Consider the following 20,082-nt stretch of genomic DNA (forward strand, 5'->3'; position numbering starts at 1 on the left):
ATTTGCGGTTAATTGCATTCATTTTTTTATGGTTGATTTGACAGAACAAAACTCTTTTCTTCCTATCTAAGTTGGTCCAGTACACCCCTACACCTGACCCTGGCATTCCTGCACACCTGCTTCTGAACCTAATTCGGCTTGAACTACACGCTAACTCATGAACGTGGGGTCCGCGTGACAGTAAACCTCTACCTATCCACTTCCACTTCTGAGCATCCAGGCGAGGGAAAACCTATAAACCAATTTACACCATCAAGCCTGACCAAGTCAAACTAACCAAGATCAACCCACGCGCGAAGACGGAAACAGAATAAAAATATATCTAATTTAGTATGAGGATAACTGTGGTTAAAGTTAACAAAAGTGGAGATAACGCTTCATACGGTAATACAACTTACGAGAATCATAAACGACAAACTAGGGAAACAGAAACACCAAGATAGACAACTTTTATTCGAATGCAAACAAATCCAGGAACACCCGAACCTCGTAATCGGCCAAACACTGCACACAGGAGACCTGGGACAAATCTTCCACATCACCCATGGTGCCTCTGGTGCGGCAACTGGTTGACCGACAAACCTCGGGCAGTCCAGTATAGAACGGCTTAAGTTCCAACTCGGGACCCGCGAATAAGTGACTGAAGACACCTCTGCACCTTTCGAGCGCCCCAGAAGCACGTACAATCTCAAAAAATTTAAGTCCCTTTCGCACGAGCACTTCGTCTTCATTGGCAATAGACAGTAGCAGCATCGCACACATGTAACAGCCCTCCAACTCGTCCCCAGTTATACTAACGCAGTCACCAAACAAACTGAATTCAGTCATCTCCGCCCGGAGCATGGCACCCGAATTTCCTGCCTCAAGGCATCGTTCTATGAACCTGTGTTTAGGTAGGTCATAGTTGTCTAAAAAGAACACAATCGGCAACTCCATCATCGACGCCTCCTTGTAAACAGCTTCGGACCTCGCTGCACCCAGAAACACCTTGCAACTAACTTGCATGTTGAACAAATCCTTAATCGAATACAACGCAACCCTTGTGGCAATCCTGACCCATATATCGCGAGGAAGAAGATTCAGTGGACATTCGCACTCAATGGAGATGGTCCCTTTACCTCTGACCTTCTTGGCTGCCTTCCTTTTCCTTCCGTTCTTCATGGAACCTCCAGCCATTTGCAAGCAACTTAGGCCATAGGTTATAGAAAGTATAAAGATGACACACGACCACCAACGATACGTTTTTTGCTGTTAGGATATATATATATATATATTTTTTAAATTGGTTCAGTGCCTCGTATGTTTCTCTACCGATGGTTCTGGAAAAGATAAGATAATTAATTAATAAGGGACGAACGAAATACTAATGTGCTATCCAATTCAACTGATTTGGTTTTACAATGCAAAAATTTAATGTTGACTTTTCGATTCTTGTGTTATATTCATGACAACCTTAATTACTTTCGTTAATTACTCGTTGAATAAATGTTAAATATTATCCTTTCCTTTTTTTTCATCGAAATAGTTTAAATTAATGTCTTATTTTTGTGAATAAACCCCATCATTGACACGTTAGTTACGTAAAAAACCCATCCAAGCAACTTTCTACTATATATATATATACATATATATATATACACGTGCCCGTTATTCACAACCGCAAACCCTACTAAGTACTAACCCTTCTTCAGTTCTTCGTTGCCGTAACTCCTTTTCTGAACTCTCTATCTACCCTTCTCCATTACTGCCACTATGTCGTCATCCTCTTATCCCGAGAAAATGTCGGAGGAATCCATCACCGAACACGCCATTAGTCCCGACGACCTCGCGGAACTCTTGATCGACGCACTTATCGACATCAACCGCGTAGATGAAAAGTCCGCAGATTATGATCTCGTTGAGGCGGCACTGGTTAAGAGGGAGGAGATGTTAAAGGCTACACTTGTAACAACCAACGCAGAACTGAGGCAGGCAAAGGTGGAGCTGATGGCCTCCAAATTCGTCTTCGAGGCAAGGAAGGATGAACTGGAGGAAGAGGTGCAGGAAAAGCAATGGCTGGAAAAACAATTGAAAACAAAGAAGCAAAAAAATGACGTACTCCTTCAACAGTTGGTTCTCACTGAGAAGGAATTACAGGCAGAAATTGCCAAGCGCCATGAACAGGAACAGGTTGAGTCTCTTCCGTGGTGTGACCTGGAACGCTGGCTGGACATTGTGGAGGAAAGGCAAAAGTTTTTGCTTCGTCGGGGTCGTCATCCGGCTGGGCAGAATGAAGACGGGGCCCGAAGTAGTTGATGTGCTGCACATTCTTGATATCTTAATGTCATTTTTTTCGTTCAGGCATGTATGATGCTTTTATTTCCTTTTTTTTGTTCTGTCGCCCATTTGATCTTCTGTACTGGAACTTAACCTCGTATAATTGGTGCACGAAATTGCAATCACACTTTTGCAATCCCGCACAACTAACCAGCAAGTGCACTGGGTCGTCCAAGTAATACCTTGCGTGAGCAAGGGTCGATCCCACGGAGATTGTCGGCTTGAAGCAAGCTATGGTTATCTTGTAAATCTTAGTCAGGATATCAGAAATTATCAGGATTGATTGTGAAAAGCAAAAGAACATGAAATAGGTACTTGTTTTGCAGTAATGGAGAATAGGTTGAGGCTTTGGAGATGCTCCATCTTCTGAATCTCTGCTTTCCCACTGTCTTCTTCATCAAACACGCAAGGCTCCTTCCATGGCAAGCTGTATGTAGGGTTTCACCGTTGTCAGTGGCTACCTCCCATCCTCTCAGTGAAAACATTCCTATGCTCTGTCACAGCATGGCTAATCATCTGTCGGTTCTCGGTCAGGCCGGAATAGAATCCATTGATTCTTTTGCGTCTGTCACTAACGCCCCGCCTGCTAGGAGTTTGAAGCACGTCACAGTCATTCAGTCATTGAATCCTACTCAGAATACCACAGACAAGGTTTAGACCTTCCGGATTCTCTTGAATGCCGCCATCAGTTCTAGCTTATACCACGAAGATTCTGGTTAAGGAATCCAAGAGATATCTACTCAATCTAAAGTAGAACAGGGGTGGTTGTCAGGCACATGTTCATAGTTGAGAATGATGATGAGTGTCACGGATCATCACATTCATCCGGGTTAAGAGCAAGTGATATCTTAGAATGGAAGCAAGCATGATTGAATAAGAAACAGTAGTAATTGCATTAATCCATCAAGACACAGCAGAGCTCCTCACCCCCAACCATGGGGTTTAGAGACTCATGCCGTGGAAAGTATACAATGAAATGTGTAAAAATGTCATGAGGTACTGATACAATGTCAAAAGATCCTATTAATAGTAAACTAGTAACCTAGGGTGTACAGAAATGAGTAAATGACGTAAAAATCCACTTCCGGGCCCACTTGGTGTGTGTTTGGGTTGAGCAATGAAGCATTTTCGTGTAGAGACCTTTTCTGGAGTTAAACGCCAGCTTTCATGCCAGTTTGGGCGTTTAACTCCAAGTTTTATGCCAGTTCCAGCGTTAAACGCTGGAATTTCTGAGGCTGACTTTGAACGCCGGTTTGGGCCATCAAATCTTGAGCAAAGTATAGACTATCATATATTGCTGGAAAGCCCAGGATGTCTACTTTCCAATGCCGTTGAGAGCGCGCCAATTGGGCTTCTGTAGCTCCAGAAAATCCACTTCGAGTGCAGGGAGGTCAGAATCCAACAGCATCTGCAGTCCTTTTTAGTCTCTGAATCAGATTTTTGCTCAGAACCTTCAATTTCAGTCAGAAAATACCTGAAATCACAGAAAAACACACAAACTCATAGTAAAGTCCAGAAAAGTGAATTTTAGCTAAAAACTAATAAAAATATACTAAAAACTTAACTAATTATACTAAAAACATACTAAAAACAATGCCAAAAAGCGTATAAATTATCCGCTCATCACAATACCAAACTTAAATTGTTGCTTGTCCCCAAGCAACTGAAAATAAAAATAGAATAAAAAGAAGAGAATATACTATAGACTCCAAAATATAAAAGAAACATAGTTCCAATTAGATGAGCGGGACTAGTAGCTTTTTGCCTCCGAACAGTTTTGGCATCTCACTCTATCCTTTGAAGTTCAGAATGATTGGCATCTATGAGAACTCAGAACTCAGATAGTGTTATTGATTCTCCTAGTTAAGTATGATGATTCTTGAACATAGCTAGTGTATGAGTCTTGGCTGTGGCCCAAAGCACTCTGTCTTCCAGTATTACCACCGGATACATACATGCCACAGACACATAATTGGGTGAACCTTTTTAGATTGTGACTCAGCTTTGCTAGAGTCCCCAATTAGAGGTGTCCAGGGTTCTTAAGCACACTCTTCTTGCCTTGGTTCACAACTTTATTTCTTTCTTTTTCTTTTTCTTCTTTTTTTTCCTTTCTCTTGCTTCAAGAATCAATTTGATGATTTTTCAGATCCTCAATAACAGTTCTCTTTCTCCTCATTCTTTCAAGAGCCAACACTTTTAACATTCTCAAAACAACAAATTCAAAAGACATATGCACCGTTCAAGCATTCATTCAGAAAACAAAAAGTATTGTCACCACATCAAACTAATTCAACTAGTTTCAGAGATAAATTCGAAATCCTGTACTTCTTGTTCTTTTGTGATTAAAGCATTTTTCATTTAAGAGAGGTGATGGATTCATAGGACATTCATATCTTTAAGGCATGAACTCTAAATTTTATTAATTATGAATTAAGAACAAGACTCAAAAAAAAATAGATATAAGATTAGACTAGAAAATAGAAAAAAAAACGCAAAAATAGGCTCCTAATGATAGAGGTTTTCACAGAGTTAGGACTCAACAACCTTGATTTTGAGAAGTGGATGCTCCCTCAGCTTGAGAGGAGAGCTTTTGGCGTTTCATCTCTTGGAGTTCACGCCCCTGCTTCTCTTGCTCCTTCAGCAATTTGCAGAGCATGCAGTTCTGATTCTGCTGTTCTTCCTTAAGTTGCTCCATAGTCTCTTGCAACTTGGTGATAGATGCTTCTAGGCTGGCCCAGTAGCCAATTTCAGGAAATTCAGGGAGGAACTCCTGCGCCCTCCTTTTGATAGAGTTGTCTTGCACTTGTCCTTCCATTGACTTCTTGGTGATTGGATGTTCAATGGGTATGAATTCATCTACTCCCATCTTCACCCCAGCCTCTTTACAGAGCAAGGAGATCAAGCTTGGGTAAGCCAGTTTGGCTTCAGTGGAATTTTTATTTGCAATTGTGTAGATCTCACAAGCAATCACATGATGAACCTCCACTTCTTTTCCAAGCATAATGCAATGAATCATCACTGCTCTCTTGATGGTGACTTCAGAACGGTTGCTAGTGGGCAATATGGAATGCCCAATAAAGTCTAGCCAACCTCTTGCAATTGGTTTGAGGTCTCCCCTCTTGAGTTGGTTTGGGACACCCTTTGAATTGGTTATCCACTTAGTTCCAGGGAGGCATATGTCCTCTAGAACTTGATCCAACCCTTTGTCTGCTTTCACCATTCTCCTATTAAAGGAGTCAGGATCATCTTGCAGTTGAGGCAACTTGAAGATTTCTCTTATTTTGTCCAGATGGAAGTACATAACTTTCCCTCTGACCATGGTTCTGTAGGTATGGTAAGTGGTTCCAGTCATTCTCTGCTTATCTGTCAGCCACAGATTTGAGTAGAATTCCTGAACCATGTTCCTTCCAACCTTTGTCTCAGGATTGGTTAGAACTTCCCATCCTCTGTTTCGAATTTGCTCTTGGATCCCCGGATATTCATCTTCTTTCAGATCAAATTTTACTTCCGGGATCACTGACCTCAGACCCATTATTTTGTGATAATGGTCTTCATGTTCTTTGGTTAAGAACTTCTCTTGATTCCAAAGATTCTTTGGATTATTCTCTTTCTTGCCTCTTAAATTGGTTTGTTTTCCCTTAGGAGCCATGATCTTGGCTTTAGTGATCACGGAAAAGCACACCAAACTTAGAGGTTTGCTTGTCCTCAAGCAAAAGAAAGGAAAGAAGAGAGAGAGAGGAGCAAATTCGAATGGTGTGGGCAATGAGGGGCCGAACGTGTTCTTATAAGGGGGGGAAGGAGATTTCGAAAAAAATAAGAAGAGATTTGAGAAGATATGGAGAGAATTTGAGAAAAGGGTGAGTTTTTGAATGAGATTTGGAATTAATTTGAGATAGATTTGAAGAATGGTTTTGATTTGTGAGGATTTGAAAGTGAATGATGAAAGGTTGAAGTGCATTTATGTAGAAGAGTATGGGTAAGAAAAGGAAAGTTTGAAAAAATTTGAGTTGAAAACGAAATTGTGGTCCCCCCACCTTTCTGGCGTTAAACGCCCAGAATGGCACCCATTCTGGCGTTTAACGCCCATTAGATGCCCCTTTTGGGCGTTTAACGCCCAGCCAGGTGCCCTGGCTGGCGTTAAACGCCAGAAAGCCTTTATCACTGGGCGTTTTTCTAAACGCCCAGGATGCTACACACCTGGCGTTAAACGCCCAGAATGGTGCCCATTCTGGCGTTTAACGCCCAAAATGCCCCTTACTGGCGTTTTTTCGCCAGTAAGCTCTTTTTCTCTGCTTTTTGAGCTGAATTCTTCTGTAACTCTGTGAGTTCCTTCATTTTTGATACTTGCCTCTGTAAAAACAAATCATATAGCCTCCTAATGACTGGGTTGCCTCCCAGCAAGCGCTTCTTTACTGTCTTTAGCTGGACCTTTACTGAGACTCACTCAAGTCTCAGTTTTGAGCATTCCTGCTCAAAATTGCTTTCAAGATAATGCTTGATTCTCTGTCCATTAACAATGAACTTTTTGTCAGAATCAATATCCTGAAGCTCAACATATCCATATGGTGACACTCCTGTGATCACATACGGACTCCTCCATCGGGATTTGAGTTTTCCTGGAAACAATTTGAGCCTGGAGTTGAAGAGCAGAACTTTTTGTCCTGGCTCAAAGACTCTGGTTGACAACTTCTTGTCATGCCACTTCTTTGCCTTTTCCTTATAAATTTTTGCATTTTCAAAGGCATTGAGTCTGAACTCCTCTAGCTCATTTAACTGGAGCAATCTTTTTTCACCAGCTAACTGAGCATCCATGTTTAGGAATCTGGTTGCCCAGTAGGCTTTATGTTCCAGTTCCACGGGCAAATGACAGGCCTTCCCATACACCAGTTGGTATGGAGAGGTTCCTATAGGAGTCTTGAATGCTGTTCTGTATGCCCACAGAGCATCATCCAAGCTCTTTGCCCAATCCTTTCTTCGGGCTATCACAATCCGTTCTAGGATTCGTTTTAGCTCTCTGTTAGAGACTTCAGCTTGCCCATTTGTCTGTGGATGATACGGAGTCGCTACTTTATGGCTAATTCCATATCTAACCATAGCAGAGTGTAGCTGTCTATTGCAGAAATGAGAGCCCCCATCACTGATTAGTACTCTGGGAATACCAAATCTGCTGAAGATGTGTTTCTGGAGGAATTTTAGCACGGTCTTGGTATCATTAGTGGGTGTAGTAATTGCTTCTACCCACTTAGATACATAGTCCACCGCCACCAGAATGTAAGTGTTTGAGTATGATGGTGGGAATGGCCCCATGAAGTCAATTCCCCATACATCAAACAATTCTATCTCTAATATCCCTTGTTGAGGCATGGCATATCCGTGAGGCAGGTTACCAGCTCTTTGGCAACTGTCACAGTTACGCACAAACTCTCGGGAATCTTTATAGAGAGTAGGTCAGTAGAAGCCACACTGGAGGACTTTAGTGGCTGTTCGCTCACTTCCAAAATGTCCTCCATACTGTGATCCATGGCAATGCCATAGGATCCTTTATGCTTCTTCTCTGGGTACACATCTGCGGATCACTCCGTCAGCACATCTCTTAAAGAGATATGGTTCATCCCAGAGGTAGTACTTGGCATCTGAAATTAATTTCTTTCTTTGCACACTGCTGTACTCCTTGGGTATGAACCTCACAGCTTTATAATTTGCAATATCTGCAAACCAAGGAGCTTCCTGAATGGCAAAGAGTTGCTCATCTGGGAAAGTCTCAGAGATCTCAGTAGAAGGGAGGGACGTCCCAGCTACTGGTTCTATTCGGGACAGATGATCAGCTACTTGGTTCTCTGTCCCTTTTATGTCTCTTATTTCTATATCAAACTCTTGCAGAAGCAATACCCATCTGATAAGCCTGGGTTTTGAATCCTGCTTTGTGAGTAAGTATTTAAGAGCAGCATGGTCAGTGTACACAACCACCTTGGACCCTACTAGATAAGATCTAAACTTGTCAATGGCATAAACCACTGCAAGTAATTCTTTTTCTGTGGTTATGTAATTCTTCTGTGCATCATTTAGAACACGGCTAGCATAATAAATGACGTGCAGAAGTTTGTTATGCCTCTGTCCCAACACTGCACCAATGGCATGATCACTGGCATCACACATTAACTCAAATGGCAATGTCCAATCTGGTGCAGAGATGAATGGTGCTGTGACCAGCTTAGCTTTCAGGGTCTCAAACGCCTGCTGACACTGTGTGTCAAACACAAATGGTGTGTCAGCAGCTAGCAGGTTACTCAGAGGTTTTGCAATTTTCGAAAAATCCTTTATAAACCTTCTGTAGAATCCTGCATGCCCCAGAAAGCTTCTGATTGCCTTAACATTGGCAGGTGGTGGTAATTTTTCAATTACCTCTACCTTTGCCTTATCCACCTCTATTCCCTTGTTTGAAATTTTGTGCCCAAGGACAATTCCTTCAGTCACCATAAAGTGACATTTCTCCCAGTTTAAAACCAGGTTAGTCTCTTGGCATCTTTTCAGGATGAGTGATAGGTGGTTAAGACAGGAGCTGAATGAGTCTCCATATACTGAGAAGTCATCCATGAAGACTTCCAGAAATTTCTCTACCATATCTGAGAAGATAGAGAGCATGCACCTCTGAAAGGTTGCAGGTGCATTGCACAGACCAAAAGGCATCCTTCTGTAGGCAAACACGCCAGAAGGGCAGGTAAATGCCGTTTTCTCTTGGTCCTGAGGATCTACTGCAATTTGGTTGTAGCCTGAATAGCCATCCAAAAAGCAGTAATAATCATGACCAGCTAGTCTTTCTAGCATTTGGTCTATGAATGGTAAAGGGAAATGATCCTTTCTGGTGGCTGTATTGAGCCTTCTATAGTCAATACACATACGCCACCCTGTAACTGTTCTTGTAGGAACCAGTTCATTTTTTTCATTATGAACCACTGTCATGCCTCCCTTTTTGGGGACAACTTGGACAGGGCTCACCCAGGGGCTATCAGAAATAGGATAAATAATCCCAGCCTCTAGTAATTTAGTGACCTCTTTCTGCACCACCTCCTTCATGGCTGGATTTAGCCTCCTCTGTGGTTGGACCACTGGCTTGGCATTATCCTCCAACAGGATCTTGTGCATGCATCTAGCTGGGCTAATGCCCTTAAGATCACTTATGGACCACCCAAGAGCTGTCTTGTGTGTCCTCAGCACTTGAATCAGTGCTTCCTCTTCCTGTGGATTTAAGGCAGAGCTTATAATCACTGGAAAAGTGCCACCCTCTCCCAGAAATGCATACTTCAGGGATGGTGGTAGTGGTTTGAGTTCAGGTTTGGGAGGTTTATCCTCCTCCTGAGGAATTTTCGAAAATTCCTTTGTTTCCTCTGGTTCTTCTTGATCAGGTTGAGCATCTTTGAAGATGTCCTCAAGCTCTGATTCTAGGCTTTCAGTCATATTGATCTCTTCTACCAGAGAGTCAATAATGTCAGCGCCCATGCAGTCATTTGGTGTGTCTGGATGTTGCATAGCTTTTACAGCATTTAACTTGAACTCATCCTCATTGACTCTCAGGGTTACTTCCCCTCTTTGTACATCAATGAGAGTTCGTCCAGTTGCTAGGAAAGGTCTTCCTAGAATGAGAGTTGCACTCTTGTGCTCCTCTATTTCCAGCACCACAAAGTCAGTTGGAAAGGCAAATGGCCCAACCTTGACAATCATATCCTCTATTATGCCTGATGGATGTTTAATGGAGCCATCAGCAAGTTGGAGGCATATCCTGGTTGGTTTGACTTCTCCAGTCAACCCAAGCTTTCTGATAGTGGATGCAGGTATTAGATTGATGCTTGCTCCAAGATCACATAGGGCTGTCTTGGTGCAAGCGCCCTCTAATGTGCATGGTATCATAAAGCTTCCAGGATCTTGAAGCTTTTCTGGTAAGCTTTTCAGAATGACTGCACTGCATTCTTCAGTGAGAAACACTTTTTCAGTTTCTCTCCAATCCTTCTTATGACTTAAGATCTCTTTCATGAACTTAGCATAAGAAGGTATTTGCTCAAGTGCCTCTGCAAACGGAATCTTTATTTCAAGAGTCCTTAGATAGTCTGCAAAGCGGGCAAATTGCTTATCCTGTTCCGCTTGGCGGAGTTTCTGAGGATAAGGCATCTTGGCTTTATATTCTTCAACCTTAGATGCTGCAGGTTTATTCCTTACAGAAGTGGTTGAAGAAGCCTTGTTAGAGGGATTACTGTCAGCACTCTCAGGTGTCTGATCTTCCCTTGGCGTATGAACGCCAGGATTGGGTGGAAAATGGGCGTTTAACGCCAACTTTTCCCCCTTTTCTGGCGTTTGAACGCCAGAACCGGGCAAGGAATGGGCGTTTAACGCCAGCTTTCCTTCCCTTTCTGGCGTTTGAACGCCAATAACACTCCTCTCTGGGCTCTTACTGTCCTCAGAGGGATTTTGAACAGTGGTTTGGTTACCCTCTGTCAATTGTTCCTTGTTTGGCTTTTTGCTCTTTTGAGCAGTGGTATTCAGTGTTCTCCCACTCCTCAGTTGAACTGCTTGACATTCTTCTGTTATCTGTTTAGATATTTGCTGTTTTGCTTGATTCAACTGCAGTTCTATGTTCTTGTTAGCAACCTTAGTATCATGGAGCATTTCTTTAAATTCTGCTAACTGTTCTGTCATCAGGAGCAATTGTTGATTAAGCTCATTCATCTGTTCTTGAGGATTAGGATCAGTGACTAATGCCATGACTTCCTCTTTTGGAACGAACTCATTGCTAGAATATAAGTATTGGTTTCTAGCAACAGTGTCTATAAGCTCTTGAGCTTCTTCAATTGTCTTCCTCATGTGTATAGATCCACCAGCTGAGTGGTCTAAAGACATCTGAGCTTTTTCTGTGAGCCCATAGTAGAAGATGTCTAACTGTACCCACTCTGAAAACATTTCAGAGGGGCATTTTCTAAGCATACCTCTATACCTCTCCCAGGCATTATAAAGGGATTCATTATCCTCTTGTTTAAAGCCTTGGATGTCCAGCCTTAGCTGTGTCATCCTCTTTGGAGGGTAAAAATGATTCAGGAATTTGTCTGACAACTGTTTCCATGTCTTTATGCTTGCTGTAGGTTGGTTATTCAACCACCTTTTAGCTTGATCTTTTACAGCAAATGGAAACAGTAATAGTCTGTAGACATCCTGATCTACCTCTTTATCATGTACTGTGTCAGCAATTTGTAAGAACTGTGCCAGAAACTCAGTAGGTTCTTCCTGTGGAAGACCGGAATACTGGCAGTTTTGCTGCACTATGATAATGAGTTGAGGATTTAGCTCAAAGCTGCTTGCTTTGATGGGAGGTGTACAGATGCTACTCCCATATGCAGCTGTAATGGGGTTAGCATATGACCCCAGAGTCCTTTTGGACTGATCAATCCCTCTTAGGTCCATAATGGACAAAAGGGAAATGATAATGATTGCAAATAGATAAATTTTGTTTTTTTTTTTGTTTTTTTTTTAATTAAACGAAAAAAATTAAAATAAAATAAAGGGAAATTAAGAAGAAAAAAAAATTCGAAAATAAAAAAGAAAACAAAATCAAAGCAAATTGAGAACTGAATCAATTAGTTAATTAAAAAGATTTTGAAAAAAAAACAATTAGAAAGATATGATTGAAAAGTTTTATGAAAAAGATTTGATTTTTGAAAAGAGGAAAGAGAAAAACCACAAAAAGACACCAAACTTAAAATTTTTAGAAAATCAAACACTAATTTTCGAAAATTTTAAAGGAAAAACACAAAGAGGACGCCAAACTTAGAATTTTTATGAATCAAAAAGGGACTAAGAACATGCAAAATCGAAAATTTTAAAAGAAAAACAAAAGCATGCAATTGACACCAAACTTAGAATATGAAACTAGACTCAACTAAAAGACTCTAAACCAATAAAAACAAAACAGTCCTAATCTAAGAAACAAGATAAGCCGTCAGTTGTCCAAACTCGAACAATCCCCGGCAACGGCGCCAAAAACTTGGTGCACGAAATTGCAATCACACTTTTGCAATCCCGCACAACTAACCAGCAAGTGCACTGGGTCGTCCAAGTAATACCTTGCGTGAGCAAGGGTCGATCCCACGGAGATTGTCGGCTTGAAGCAAGCTATGGTTATCTTGTAAATCTTAGTCAGGATATCAGAAATTATCAGGATTGATTGTGAAAAGCAAAAGAACATGAAATAGGTACTTGTTTTGCAGTAATGGAGAATAGGTTGAGGCTTTGGAGATGCTCCATCTTCTGAATCTCTGCTTTCCCACTGTCTTCTTCATCAAACACGCAAGGCTCCTTCCATGGCAAGCTGTATGTAGGGTTTCACCGTTGTCAGTGGCTACCTCCCATCCTCTCAGTGAAAACATTCCTATGCTCTGTCACAGCATGGCTAATCATCTGTCGGTTCTCGGTCAGGCCGGAATAGAATCCATTGATTCTTTTGCGTCTGTCACTAACGCCCCGCCTGCTAGGAGTTTGAAGCACGTCACAGTCATTCAGTCATTGAATCCTACTCAGAATACCACAGACAAGGTTTAGACCTTCTGGATTCTCTTGAATGCCGCCATCAGTTCTAGCTTATACCACGAAGATTCTGGTTAAGGAATCCAAAAGATATCTACTCAATCTAAAGTAGAACAGGGGTGGTTGTCAGGCACATGTTCATAGTTGAGAATGATGATGAGTGTCACGGATCATCACATTCATCCGGGTTAAGAGCAAGTGATATCTTAGAATGGAAGCAAGCATGATTGAATAAGAAACAGTAGTAATTGCATTAATCCATCAAGACACAGCAGAGCTCCTCACCCCTAACCATGGGGTTTAGAGACTCATGCCATGGAAAGTATACAATGAAATGTGTAAAAATATCATGAGGTACTGATACAATGTCAAAAGATCCTATTAATAGTAAACTAGTAACCTAGGGTGTACAGAAATGAGTAAATGACGTAAAAATCCACTTCCGGGCCCACTTGGTGTGTGTTTGGGTTGAGCAATGAAGCATTTTCGTGTAGAGACCTTTTCTGGAGTTAAACGCCAGCTTTCATGCCAGTTTGGGCGTTTAACTCCAAGTTTTATGCCAGTTCCAGCGTTAAACGCTGGAATTTCTGAGGCTGACTTTGAACGCCGGTTTGGGCCATCAAATCTTGGGCAAAGTATGGACTATCATATATTGCTGGAAAGCCCAGGATGTCTACTTTCCAATGCCGTTGAGAGCGCGCCAATTGGGCTTCTGTAGCTCCAGACAATCCACTTCGAGTGCAGGGAGGTCAGAATCCAACAGCATCTGCAGTCCTTTTTAGTCTCTGAATCAGATTTTTGCTCAGAACCTTCAATTTCAGTCAGAAAATACCTGAAATCACAGAAAAACACACAAACTCATAGTAAAGTCCAGAAAAGTGAATTTTAGCTAAAAACTAATAAAAATATACTAAAAACTTAACTAATTATACTAAAAATATACTAAAAACAATGCCAAAAAGCGTATAAATTATCCGCTCATCAATAATATGATTATATATACTTTAATCTGTTGAGATCGGAGCCAAATACCAGAGGCAGCGTGTTGGATTTCTGTGAATGTTTACGGGTTTCTACTGATTTAAGTACACGTACCGTCATTTTACACTATACACTACATAATAAAACAAAGGAATACAGACATAGTCTCATGTTAGTTTTTGATATCCTAATATTATATGAAATTATAGGAAATACATCTTTCAAAATAGATTGCTCGAACAAACAGAGAATGCGAAGCCATTGATCGAAACAAAATTCAAATTAATTCCCTCTCATGTTATATAATAAAACATACATTCAGTGCAATTACAAAATAAAAAATCCTAAAAAACCTCGATCATTAGGGTTTAGAAAACTACTTAAACGCAATAAGTCCCCAGGAACTTCCGCACATCGTATTCGGCCAGGCATTGCACACACGACACACTGGACGAATCGCTCAACAGTACAGTTGGGGGAGGACTGGCGTGAGTGGTGAACAGTCACGGTCGTTCAGATGCGTGCCAACAATTCATTTAAGATCACCTTGTTATCTTTGCAAACGTCCATCAAGAAATTGGTGTAGCTCTCTAGCTGGCCAGAATTGATAAAACCCACCATCATTTGAACACCCCTAACCATGTCTTCCTCGTCTTCGTGATCAAACATTAACAACATGGAAGACAGGTAACCTGCTTCGATGCTGCCCTCCGTTGAGGCCCCAGCAAGCAGTTCCATGCCTTTGTCACGGCGACCAAACCGGAGATATTCCGCGAACCCATGTCGGACTATAACATCCACATTTCCCACTTCCACGCAGCGATCAAGGAATCTCCTTTCAGGCCCGTCGAGGTTGCCTAAAAACTACGCTAGCGATTTATAAGACATCGTCGCATGCTTGTATACAGCGTCTGATCTCGTCGCACTGAGGAAAACCTTACACGTCGCCTGCATGTTGAACAGATCCTCAATCGAAGTCGATGCAACCTTGGTGGCAATAATCGACCAAATTTCACGAGGAAGGAGATTCAGTGGGCATTCGTGCTGAACGGATACGTCCACTTTCTTAGTGTCCTTCTCGGGACTTCTGGCCATTTGCAAGAATTTCGTCGAGTGATTATCAGAGATTATGAAGAGGATAGACGACTGAGCTTGTGGCATTTTGCCTTTTCATATAATGCCATGGGGGGGAGGGGGTTAGGGGGTTGTGGTTCAGTACCGCATACGTTTCCCTAGATGTTTCCGTTTATCGATGCGTTCAGATAGTATAATAATTATATTGATAAAAGAATAAGATAAATGTTATTTATGGTCAATTATAGCATATAAATGTAAATTCATACAGATATTAAAGATATTCATTTTTAAACCATACAAATTATTATCTAATAATACTAGTGTTGCTGTTGATATACACGGATAGTTATTTTTAACCACAAAAACTTAATCTGTACAAAATAAATCTTTACAATAGTGTTTTCTGTTATTTATTTGTTCTTTGTTGGTGCAATTACACCATTATTCGTGAACCTAGAGTCCCTGCACCCCTACTTCTGAGTCCTGACCACCCCTGCACCCCTACTCTTGCCTCCAGGTGAGAGAAAAAACAATAAACTGTATATTCCACCATCAACCCTAACCACCTCTCCCTCTCAAGGGTGTACCAGATCTCCTCTAACAGTCGGATGGCAATGCGCACAGAAGGTGTCTGGTACGTCGTCTTTAGAGGGAGGATACCCGGAATATACCCCAACAGCGAGACGGCAGCGGCTCAGGTGGATGGCTTTCCACGGAACCTGCTTCTTCACTACTGGAGTTACCAAGAGGCCGTGAACGCCTGGAACGACTACTTCCAGGTGAATGCATCGCCTGTAACGGTGCTGGGCAGCGACCTCCCGCCGTCGTCAGGGTTCAATCAATTCGTTCGCGGCGGCGAGACGATTCGACGGTGACGACGACTCCACCTGTTCTGGTTCTGGGTAGCGAGCTCCCGCCGCCAACTGATTTCAATCGATTCGTCGTTCATGGCGAACGGCACGATACGACGGTTAGAAATAGTCCCTCAGCGGAACCAGGTGCATCTGCTAAGCGAAAAATGTGTTCTTGCGACACCCCCATGTCTAATCACTTGCGTCGGTATCAATACGATGCTAACAAAGTTACATCACTTGCAGCCAGCCAATCGATTGAGGACATACAACGGGCCATTGCGTCGATCGAGTACCGTGTATCCCAGATGGAGAGAGAGAGAGACATGAACTCAGGACTCAACTGGGAGAAATGATACGGCAGCTGGCCGTCGTTTTGCTGGACAGGTGAAGTCCCGGGTCTTAGGGGTCAGTGCAACAACGGGATGGAGACACCGTAAACCGACCCCTCCCCTCCCCGGCAATGTATGTTTAGGTCTAGTATTGTACTATTTAGGCCCAACGCTAATATTAAACTGTTCTGGTCTATTTGTTTTTTTTTTTTATATTCCGCTTGGCCTATTAGCTAATGAAGTTATGTAATAGTACTTCTATCAAAGGTTATGCGTGGGAGCGTTTAAAAGTAAAAACATTGTGATATGCATCGGTTCGAATATGTCATTTGTATGACCCACAAAAGCGGAAATTTACAAAGCAAAACAACTCAACCGCACGAATCATTAGCAATGAAATACATTCAAATTTGGTTACAAACAAGCTTCATCTGAAAGTAAACAGACTAAGGAAATGCAACACCTCAAACTCGGCAAGGCATTGGACGCATGGTGGACGAAATTGTGATCACTGTTCTTTGATCTGATTCATTGTAATTGGATTTATTCAATAATTGTCCTTATTTGAAGTCACAACTCCGTTCAACTAACCAGCAAGTGTACTGGGTCGTCCAAGTAATAACCTTACGTGAGTAAGGGTCGAATCCACAGAGATTGTTGGTATGAAGCAAGCTATGGTCACCTTGTAAATCTCAGTTAGGGAGATTAAAATAGTTTATGGTTTTCGAAAATAAAAAGAGATAAATAATAAAAAGGATAGAGATACTTATGCAGATTCATTGGTAGGAATTTCAGATAAGCGGAATGGAGATGCTGTAGAGCTCTCGGACGCCTGCTATCCCATTGCTTCTACTCAATCCTTCTTACTCCTTTCCATGGCAAGCTTTGTATAGGGGTTCACCATCAACTGTGGCTACTTTCATCCTCACGGGGAAATATCCTATGCGGCTGTCACTCGCACAGCTAACCAGTCTGGAGGCATCACCCATGGTTGATAACTACATCCCATCCTCGCAGTGAAAGCTAATGCTCACGCACTCTGTCACAGTACGGCCAATCACCGGTTGGTTCCCTCCCCTACTGGAATAGAATCCCTCTTTTGCGTTTGTCACTAACGCCCAGCAGGTTACAGGTTTGAAGCACGTCACAGTCATTCATGAACGGAATCCTACTCGGAATACCACAGACAAGGTGAGACTTTCCGGATTCCCAGGATCCTACTCGGAACACCACAGACAAGGTTGGACTTTCCGGATCCAGACAAATGCCGCCATCTATCTAGCTTATACCACGAAGATTCTGTTGGGGAATCTAAGAGATACACATTCAAGCCTTGTTGCATGTAGAACGGAAGTGGTTGTCAATCACGAGCGTTCATGAGTGAGAATAATAATGAGGGTTATCTAACTCATCATCATTCATCATGTTCTTGAGTACGAATGAATATCTTGGAATAAGAATAAGATAGAGAATTGAATAAAAGAAAATAGAACTTCATTAATCTTTGAGGTATAGCAGAGCTCCACACCCTTAATCTATGGTGTGCAGAAACTCCACCGTTAAAAATACATAAGTGAAAGAGGTCTAGGCATGGCCGAATGGCCAACCCCCTAAACGTGATCAATAGTCTCTTAGGATGAAGAATAAAACAAAACTGAGATCAAAGATGTAACGTGGTCAAAAGACATCTAATACAATAGTTAAATGTACTATTTATAATAAACTAGCTCCTAGGATTTACATGAGTAAGTAATTGATGCATAAATCCACTTCCGGGGCCCACTTGGTGTATGCTTGGGCTGAGCTTGATCTATCCACGAGTTGAGGCTTCTCTTGGAGTTGAATTTCGAGTTATGATGTGTTTTGGGCGTTCAACTCCGGATAATGACGTTTTTCTGGCGTTTAACTCCAGAAAGGAGCGTGTACTTGGCGTTCAACGCCAAGTTGCGTCGTCATTCTTCGAATAAAGTATGGAATATTATATATTGCTGGAAAGCCCTGGATGTCTACTTTCCAACGCCGTTGAGAACGCGCCATTTAGAGTTCTGTAGCTCCAGAAAATCCATTTCGAGTGCAGGGAGGTCAGAATCCAACAGCATCAGCAGTCCTTTTGTCAGCCTTTTTCAGAGTTTTGCTCAAATCCCTCAATTTCAGTCAGAATTTACCTGAAATCACAGAAAAACACACAAACTCATAGTAAAGTCCAGAAATGTGAATTTAACATAAAAACTAATGAAAACATCCCTAAAAGTAGCTTGAACTTACTAAAAACTATATAAAAACAATGCCAAAAAGCGTATAAATTATCCGCTCATCACAACACCAAACTTAAATTGTTGCTTGTCCCCAAGCAACTGAAAATCAAATAGGATAAAAAGAAGAGAATATACTATAAAGTCCAAAATATCAATGAATATTAATTTAATTACATGAGCGGGACTTGTAGCTTTTTGCTTCTGAACAGTTTTGGCATCTCACTTTTCCTTTGAAGTTCAGAGTGATTGGCATCTTTAGGAACTTAGAATTTCAGATAGTGTTATTGACTTTCCTAGTTAAGCATGTTGATTCTTGAACACAGCTACTTTATGAGTCTTGGCTGTGGCCCTAAGCACTTTGTCTTCCAGTATTACCACCGGATACACAAATGCCACAGACACATAACTGGGTGAACCTTTTCAGATTGTGACTTAGCTTTGCTAAAGTCCCCAGTTAGTGGTGTCCAGAGCTCTTAAGCACACTCTTTTGCTTTGGATCACGACTTTAACCATTCAGTCTCAAGCTTTTCACTTGGACCTTCATGACACAAGCACATGGTTAGGGACAGCTTGATTTAGCCGCTTAGGCCTGGATTTTATTTCCTTGGGCCCTCCTATCCATTGATGCTCAAAGCCTTGGATCCTTTTTACCCTTGCCTTTTGGGTTTAAGGGCTATTGGCTTTTTCTATTGCTCCTTCTTTTTCTATATACTCTTTTTAGATCTTTTTTTTTTCACTGCTTTTTCTTGCTTCAAGAATCAATTACATGATTTTTCAGATCATCAATAACATTTCTCTTTGTTCATCATTCTTTCAAGAGCCAACAATTTTAACACTCATAAACAACAATATCCAAAGACATATGCACTGTTCAATCATTCATTCAGAAAACAAAAAGTATTGTCACCACATCAATATAATTAAATTAAATTCACTAATAATTTCGAAAATTATGTACTTCTTGTTCTTTTGAATTAAAACATTTTTCTTTTAAGAGAGGTGAAGGATTAATGGAATTTATTCATAGCTTTAAGGCATGGTTACATACTAATGATCATGAAATAAAGACACAAAACATAGATAAACACAATAATTAAAAACCGAAAAAAGAAAGAAATAAGAACAAGGAATGAATCCACCTGAGTGAAGGTGGCGCCTTCTTGAAGGTCCAATGGTGCTTTTTTTTTTTGAGCTCCTTTATGTCTCTTCCTTGCCTTTGTTGCTCCTCCCTCATTGCTCTTTGATCTTCTCTTATTTCTTGGAGAATGATGGAGTGCTCATGATGTTCCACCCTTAGTTGCTTCCAATATTTGTGTGGAGGACAACTTATCCCCTGAGGTATCTCAGGGATCTCTTGATTTGCAGCCACATGTTCTACCCCTGAGCTATGACGGCTTATATTTTAATCTTTCCATCTCCCATGACTCAGAGGTGGAAGCTTTTTGTCTTCCCTTTGAGGTTTCTCTGGCTTTAGGTGCCATTAATGGTAATGGAAAAGCAAAAAGCTATGCTTTTACCACACCAAACTTAAAATATTGCTCGCCCTCGAGCAAAAAAAGAAAAGAAGAGTAGAAGAAGAAGAAGAGAATGGAGGTGAGTGAGGGGAGATGGATTCGGCTATATGGGTGGGGTTGGGTGGGAAGGAGAAGTTTGAATTATAAAGGTAGGTGGGGTGTATGAAGAGTGGGTAAATGTGGGTGGTGA

At 41.5% G+C, this 20,082-nt stretch overlaps 1 protein-coding gene across 1 annotated transcript; it reads right to left on the reverse strand.

The window, feature by feature from the left end:
- Positions 1-450: 450 nt before the first annotated feature.
- Positions 451-1,176, reverse strand: LOC130966811 (uncharacterized). The gene has a single exon (XM_057891635.1). The coding sequence runs from the start codon at positions 1,174-1,176 to the stop codon at positions 451-453; it is 726 nt and encodes a 241-aa protein (XP_057747618.1).
- Positions 1,177-20,082: the final 18,906 nt, after the last annotated feature.

The sequence above is a fragment of the Arachis stenosperma genome, chromosome 3 (genome assembly GCF_014773155.1).
Source record: "Arachis stenosperma cultivar V10309 chromosome 3, arast.V10309.gnm1.PFL2, whole genome shotgun sequence".
NCBI lineage: Eukaryota > Viridiplantae > Streptophyta > Magnoliopsida > Fabales > Fabaceae > Arachis > Arachis stenosperma.

What these genes read in the sequence shown, in the direction of transcription:
- LOC130966811 (XM_057891635.1), bottom strand. Translation starts at nt 1,176, where the DNA reads ATGGCTGGAGGTTCCATGAAGAACGGAAGGAAAAGGAAGGCAGCCAAG.